Source organism: Carica papaya, chromosome 6, assembly GCF_054855325.1.
Source record: "Carica papaya isolate Zhongbai chromosome 6, ASM5485532v1, whole genome shotgun sequence".
In the NCBI taxonomy this organism is placed as follows: domain Eukaryota; kingdom Viridiplantae; phylum Streptophyta; class Magnoliopsida; order Brassicales; family Caricaceae; genus Carica; species Carica papaya.
The window spans coordinates 29,062,065-29,070,273 of record NC_142314.1 but is presented as its reverse complement, the minus strand read 5'-3'; the positions used below and the strand labels follow the sequence as shown (position 1 = coordinate 29,070,273).

Genomic DNA, 8,209 nt, shown 5'->3' with positions numbered 1-8,209 from the left:
ATATATATATATATTTTTTAAAATAACTTTTAAGATTTTAATATATAATTTTTTTGTTAAAAGTAAAATTATCTTGCAAAAATTATAAATTTTTGTTTTTATTTTAAACTTATTTTTTAATAAGTTTTAACTTTAATCTCAAACTAAAAATATATATTTTTTTTTAATTTTAAAGTTACTTAAAAAACTATTTTTAAAATACAAAAATTGAAGCCCAAAGCTATCGAAAATTAAGCCGCATTATAGTTTCAGTAAACTCGGCCCACAAAAAGCGGGTGCCACGTCACTCTCGTCATTCTGACTGTTCTTGACTCCTTGTTGGGAACTGCAGGAGGCAGACTTTACCAATTTTCTTATACTCATTGAAACAGAGAGAGACCAGGACGAGATTCGAACGAGAAAATGAATATGCGACGGAGAGGGTTTTGGTCGGATAAACAATGGGCAGCATTTTTGGTGATGATTATGTGGATATGCAACACAATTACAGGCGTTTATGGTTCGATTCACGAGTACAGGAGGGAAGCGTTCAGCCCACGCTCTAATGCTCACTTCTTCCATGGCGGCAGTGAAGGTCTTTATGCTTCCAAGCGTCACTATTCCAATGATTCTCCTGAAAACGCCTTCAAGGGAAAGTCTTTTATTAGGTTATTTTCTTCTCTTTTCATTTCTGTTGGTGTTTTTTTTTTTCTTTTGGGTCGTGGTGGCGGGGGTGGCGGCCTGGGAAAATCTGGGGTTGGAAATGCCTGGCTATTTTCTTTTTCACGGAAGTACTCGTTTGCTCGCGTTGATGTTAATTTCTATGCTAATTAGCTGATGAGGATTGTGTGTTGGGGATTTTTCTTAACTTATTTGCTGCAAGATTTTGATTGAGGTGATAGTCTTAGGGTATCTTTGGAACTAATGAAGTGTTTTCGTAGAATTTATTTGAAAATGAACGCTTATTTTAATAATGAGAATGGGAATTCAACTGAAATAGGATGGAAGTTTTCATTGAATATAAAATTTATTATTTCAACGTCAGTTGAAATGTTTCCGGAGACCCGTAGTTGGAATAAGTATTTATTTGTTGGTGAATTCCACAAAAGTAGCTCATTTGTTCCAATTTGAAGTAATGGTTGAAATGTCAACATAGCCAAAATTTTAAAAAAAGTGATGAATTTGAAACTTAGTATTTTAATACAATTGAATTCCTTTGTAATTGAACTTTAATTCTCTCTCATGGCTGAGCTAAGTATAAAATTTCTCATACGGTTGAAGTAAGGATAAATTACAGATGAATTTCACGAGAATACAGATTTTCTTTTTTTTTTTTTTTTTTTTTATAAAATAATTCTATGCTGTGTTTAAGAAATTAACTTAAAACCTTGACAAGAAATGCACGCAGAATCCACATACACATATAGATACCACAAACATATTTATATATATGCATGCCCAGCTATAAACCTATGTATATTATACATTGTTAGACACACCTACGTTTATCATATGTGTTATTGATCTCTTCGCTAAAGCTTCTTATCTAGAAGAATTGATGTTTTAGTTATTTTAGCGAGACTTGAGTAGACAAATATACTTCTCAAGGATTTGACTGATGGTTTTGATTTTCTATTTTACATTTGTGCGGAAACTTTGACGCTTTTTTTTTAATATGATGAAGTTTTGTTTTGGGGCATGTTTCTATCATCTAAAAATTCATGGATGAAAGGTGTTGAGTAATTTTTTCTGATGTGTGAGTTTACTTGTATTCTTAGTGAAGAGCTTGACTGTAAGTTCATCTTTCTGTTTGAAAACTGAAATCTCCTCTGCTTACTCAAGTTAGAGCACCCTAACTTTGGAATATGATTGGAGTTCCTTATGCAGGAAAAACTATTTTTGAGCTATATGGTAGGGAAGATGTTTGTTATAAATATTGCAACCAGTGTAACTTATGCTGATGGGATTTCAGGTTTGATGATGTCACCTTTGTGAGGACAAAAGAGTCTGCTAGTAGGCAGAATGACATGCAGACCAACACTGGATTGGTGGAGGCAATTATTCTTGAAGTGAAAGACAGGGATAGGATTGGGGGTTCATATTTAAAATCTGATGTTATATGCTGCAACCGTAGTCTTGCTGATGAGACATCCTGCAAGTTGGGAGAGGTTATTATTCATAGAAACCAAGACAACCCTGACTGGCCTAAGCGCATCAGAACCTTTTTTGAAGGGAATAAGGAAGAAGTCAAAATGCATCCTGAAGTTGTTGAAATAAATAACACCGGAATGTACTACCTTTATTTCATGTTTTGCGATCCACAACTCAGTGGTACTTTGATCAAAGGGAAGACTGTGTGGAAGAACCCAGATGGTTATTTACCTGGAAAGATGGCTCCTTTGATGACATTCTTTGGGTTCATGTCTTTTGCTTACCTTGTGCTTGGCTTAGTCTGGTTTCTAAGGTTTGTTCAGTTCTGGAAGGCTATAATACAGTTGCACTACCACATCACTGTAGTAATTGCACTTGGAATGTGTGAAATGGCAATTCGATACTTTGAATATGCTAATTTCAATTCCACTGGAAGCAGACCTATGGATATTACAATATGGGCAGTAACTTTTGCATCTGTTAAGAAGACTCTGTCTCGCGTTCTTCTTTTGGTGGTCTCAATGGGTTATGGTGTGATGAAGCCAACTCTTGGTGGCATAACCTCAAGAGTACTTCTGCTTAGTTTTGTCTATTTTGTTGCAACGGAGGCACTTGAACTTGTTGAGCATTTGGGAAACATTAATGACTTTTCTGGAAATGCCAAGTTATTCTTGGTGCTTCCTGTTGTTTTTCTGGATGTGTGCTTCATCCTGTGGATATTCTCATCATTGTCAAAAACTTTAGAGAAACTTCAGGTAATAATATGTTCTTAATCTTCCTTCCACATGGGCATGTGCACAAATAGATGAATGAACCACAATACACTTATATTTGAAGTGGCATCCTCATAAATGAAACATACATCTCAAAAAACTTAAATATGTAACGGAATCAGGAAGCCTGTCATCAAGGTCCTGATTCAAGCCTACCCGTCTACTTGTCTGTGGGAGGAACTGCATGTTATGGAACTTGCAATAGTTCTTTCACTTGAAATTTGTCTTTGAATTACTTTTCATTGACATTTTTTGGTATCTTATTTCATGCCGCTTTCCAGCCGTTCTTTTTGTGTTTCCATGTATTCATTTAGTTTTGTCATTCAGATTAAGAGAAATATTGCTAAGTTGGAGCTTTACCGGAAATTTACTAATGCCCTGGCAGCATCTGTGCTACTCTCTATAGCGTGGATTGGTTTCGAGGTAATACCTTTGCTGCTTCTGTTTTCAGAATAACTTCTATTTTCAGATTAGCAATTCTGTGACACATATTGAAGATGTTGGTGAACAGTATCTCATTTATGCATTAATTCATAGGAAACTGATGAACAAAGCTTCTTCTCTTCATTTTTGTCAGTTATACTTCAATGCAACTGACCCACTAAGCGAGCTGTGGCAAATTGCTTGGATCATTCCAGCTTTCTGGAATATGCTTGCATACTTTCTTTTGGTAGTAATATGTGTGCTCTGGGCTCCATCCTGTAATCCAACTAGGTACTTTCTTTGATGCTGGCTCGTAATTGTTTATTCAGCTTCTGCCTCTTTACTTGCTGCTATTGGGTTTCAGTTAAAGATGACTAGTTTACCTTAAAGCCTTAGTAGATATGAAAGTCCATGAAGGGAGGGGGGGGAAGAAGAAAATAGTTGCAACTGATACGTTTTAACTTGCAGATATGCATACTCTGAAGAGATGGGAGAGGAGTTCGATGAAGAGGGTATCTCACTTACTGGCAGTGGGACAAAATTGACAGGCGACACCGAAAGAAAGGATCATGTCTATGGGCTCGGGGAAGATCTTGAAGAAGACAAGCGAGAATAATTGAAAATCATGGGATACATTAGGGAATCCCTTGGGAAGCGTGGTTGCATATCCAGCAGTTTGTATGTAAATGTTGCTATTACAATTACTATACTACATGTAGAAACGATATCATTAAAATACGGGGAGAAAGGTGCATTGGATAAACTTCCATGGCTGGACTATATTTCCGAACATCGCTGATATAGACAAAGAAACCAACTGATACAGAGATGCTAATTGCAGAGTTTCTCGTCTTTGTGATAGTTTTAACATCTCAAAATTGTGATTTGGAATGTCTAATGACAACATATCATCCAGTAAGTCTCTGTATCATACGGTGGTCGCATTGTGATCCCCTGTAGAGAAGTTCTTTCTTGCCAGTGAGATGGGTGAGATGATAGAAAATGGCAGGAGAAGATGTAACATCGTGTTTGGTATGTACGGAATTGGATGTAATAAATTTGTTGTATGAATCAAACCAGACCATACCTTGGTCGAAATGAATTAGAAATTTCAGTCTAATAATTTTTGGATTGAAAACTAGACTGAACATTATTCAGTCTAGTCCAATCCGGACAGGATAATATTTGCCCCTATCAGAACGTATATTTTATTAATAGTATTAGACAAACCTATTAGATTACATGTATTATTGATATTATTACAATATGTTTGAAAATATATTGTAATAGTTATTTCTTTAGTTCGATTTTACATCTTGGCCATAAAAGTTTGTCAAACTTACGGAAATTAGGAATCAACTTTTGATATTTCTCAAAAGTCAGATCACTAAGTTTTGCTTGCTCCAACTTTTCTAGTTCTCCTAATAAGATCCAAACTCTCCCTTTGATACTCATACATTGAGCATAAGTTCTTACTTGCAAAGTACACTCTGTTTAAAACTTTCAAGGTTTTTGAAGCTTAAGTTTAAATTTAAAGGTTGTGTATAAAATGAGATAGACCAAAGTGTTACATATAGATCTTCTCTCAGTTATAAGTAAAAATAATAAATATATATATATTTTTTTTGGGTTAGCGGAGATTTTGAAAAAGAAAATAAAGAAATTCTCTTCTAAATTTGCTTAAATCCATAAGCTAGGAGGGAGAAGAAACTAGAAAAAAGAAACTATATTTTTTAAATCGAATTTAATCAGCCAAACACCATTTAAAGAAATAACTTAATCTCTAATTTAGTTTTTTGATTGAGTTTGATGCATGTATAAATACTCATACATTGAGTTTGGTATTATATAGATTTCAATAAAAGATTAAAATTTATAATAAGTTTATATGTAATTAAGAGTTAAATAAATAAATTTTTTTAAATTTATTTCATCTGTTCTAAGAACATGTGCAAACTTACAGTTGTATTACTTGAATTTTTCCGACCTGTATCAATTTAATTTAAATAATTTATTAAAAATTAATAAATATTTTTTATGTTTAGTACTGTTTCTAACAAAATGAATAATAAATTTTTTATATTTTTTTAAAAATAAATATTTGAAAAGAGTTACTATCTTACCATTATAATAAATATATGATATAATAGTATATTCTAAAAAATACTATACAAACTTAATAATTCATATATGACATTTCTTATTTTACTTTAATTATGTTACATCCAAATATTAGTCTCCATACCTTATTAGAATTGATTATTTAATATCTTTTATTTCTAGTATAGGACTAAGTTGACATTGTCTAGTATACTACATGTAATCATAAGAGAAAATTAAATTAAGGTAGCTTGATAAATCACAGTGTAAACTACAAACAACATAGAATAAGAGATTGTAATTCCCAAGTTTAAATTTAAATATATATATTTTTTTAATTTTAGTTTAAAGTAAAAATAAAGTAAATTTGATAGATGATAAAATTAAAAATAATTTTAGAAAAAAAAAGTGAAAATTTAGGTTTTTAGGATATTTTTAAAAGAAAAATTGAAAACCGAGGTCGAAATATAATTTAGAAAAGTTTTACTACGTAGGATGCCCGGTCAGTAGTCTCGACAAACCAGGACGCGCCGCGTGGCAACAGACGTTGATGTGGAGCCACGTGGGAGGTCATGCGGGCGATCCGCGTGCCTGCGATCAAACGACTCAGATTCGTTCCCGTGCGCACGAATGGCTCGGATGCGTTCCCTCTTCAAACGCGATCGCATGACCTAGATTAGATTGCGATCAACGGTCCAGATTGGATCACGATGAACGGTCCAAATTCACTCTCTATTTAATCGTGATCGGACGGTTTAGGTCAAATGCAATGGACGATCCAAATTAAAAGGAGACGAATGTAAATAACCATCCTCATACCAAACTCTAACCTTAGCCGCTGGACGCCCTCGCCGGGAAGGAGAGCCGCTGCCACCCGCAGCCGTACTAGAGCCCTTTCCGACCGCCAAAAGAGGTAAATTTCTCCATTTACTCGGAATTCAATTTTAAACACCCCCATGGCCAAATCGGAATAAAAAGACTGATCGATTGGCCGAAAACTGCGGGCAAAGCCTGGCGACGCTGCAGCGGAGAATTTCATAAAATGCTTCCGATGAGACCCTTCCCGATTCCTGTTCGGCGTAATTTTTCTACTATTGTGATCATTGTTTCCTTCTCTACAGGTTGACCAGAGCAAAACACCCAACCGCAACATGAGCTGGAGGAGCTGCCGCACTGAAGAGTCCCACTGTCGGTGAGCTTAGGTTTTTTGTATTTTTTGGACCAATCGAGGCCCCTTAAAGTATTTTTTCGTAAGAATCGATGCAAAATCGGTCGAATTTGGCCAAAAACGGCCAAAAATAGCCAACCTGAGAGCACTGTCGCCGGAGCACGGCGGGGCCGCCGTGCCAGAATTCTAAAATTGGCCAAAATTGGACCCTAAGGCTGATTTTGAATTTTTTAGGACATTTGTAGGTACTTATAGTGCGTTTTGATTCCCGAAGAAAAATTTAGGGAACCCCGAGGCCGCTAGTAGGCGCAGTCAACAATTTAACTTTTCGGGCATCAAATTAAGTAAGAATCCCTCACCCTATCATCTGTTATGGAATTGAAGTTTAATTTTAAATAATATGGTATTTTGTATAACTTAAAAAATATGTATAATTAATTACGGGTTACTAATAGAGCCAGAATCAAAAATTATTTTGTATTAATTTTTGTTGATTTATTTTACAATTTAAATGCATAATAGTATCTGATTTATCGATTTTATGGTTTGAATGCATGTATTGTTACCTTACGTGATTATTGTTAAATTAGAAAACCGAGATATGATTGCATTCCCTGATACATGTTTGTTTGTTTATGTGATTACGGTTGATTTATAAAATGGAGACTAAAGAAAAACGAAAAAATTGTGTGATTAAGTGAATGGATGAAATGACAGTCTTACTGAATATCCTGAGAGATGGTGGACGGACCGGTTACAATAGGGAACCCTACTGTGAACGTTGTCTCATATTGCATGGGGTATCGAGACTAGTTAATTTGGCGCTCATACTATACGGGGTATGAGGACGACCCGTTTCACCCTCATACTGGACGAGGTATTGAAGTTTAGTGATTTGACGCTCATACTGGACGGGGTATGGAGACAGCCCTTTAATTGAGAATGTTGAAGGAAATGGTTCACGCGTAGCGAAGACATCCCTATGAACCTCCATGGATACCAGTAGGCCGATAAAAGGAAAGGTTGTTTGATTTATTGAATATGGATTTATAATGTGTGCTTGTTACCAATTACATATGAAATCATGATAAGTGCTATGTTGTTGTCTTTATAGTTACTTTTATAAATCTCACTGATGGTAAATGATTTTATTATTAAGAAATGTATTTATTTTAATTAAGTGCTCAATTAATTGTTTTGATTTTCTACCAACCTTCATTTATGTGTCGGTGAGTAACGTGATATTCTTACTTGGCTAGTGTAGCTCATTTCTTATTTAACAATTTCATATCAAGATGATTAGAATTCAGAGCCTGATCCACAAGAGGGTTGCGAGTAGGATACCGATTTTATTTATTTTCCGTTTATTTCCTTGTTTTCTTGTATTTTCTTTAAAAGGTTAATTCTTGTAGCACCATTTGAGACTTCAAGTTTATGTGTAAAGAATGTAAACCTTAACTATTTATTTCGTTTCGTACTTAAGTTAAAATTTATTTCTTTGGACATTCTAGTATCGTTACAGAGATAATCAAGTTGAAGGAATTAATGGAAACCATACTTAATGTTTAAAAAATGCTTTATGTGTTACCATTTGAGAGAAATGAAGTAACAAAAT

At 34.6% G+C, this 8,209-nt stretch overlaps 1 protein-coding gene across 1 annotated transcript; it reads left to right on the top strand.

The window, feature by feature from the left end:
• The first annotated feature begins 319 nt into the window (after window positions 1-319).
• On the top strand, window positions 320-4,627 carry LOC110811650 (Lung seven transmembrane receptor family protein). The gene is made up of 5 exons (XM_022038201.2): window positions 320-647; window positions 1,952-2,885; window positions 3,231-3,326; window positions 3,481-3,617; window positions 3,795-4,627. Exons 1-5 carry the CDS (start codon window positions 403-405, stop codon window positions 3,940-3,942), a joined length of 1,560 nt encoding a protein of 519 aa, XP_021893893.1. The 5' UTR covers window positions 320-402; the 3' UTR covers window positions 3,943-4,627.
• The last annotated feature ends 3,582 nt before the right edge of the window (window positions 4,628-8,209 follow it).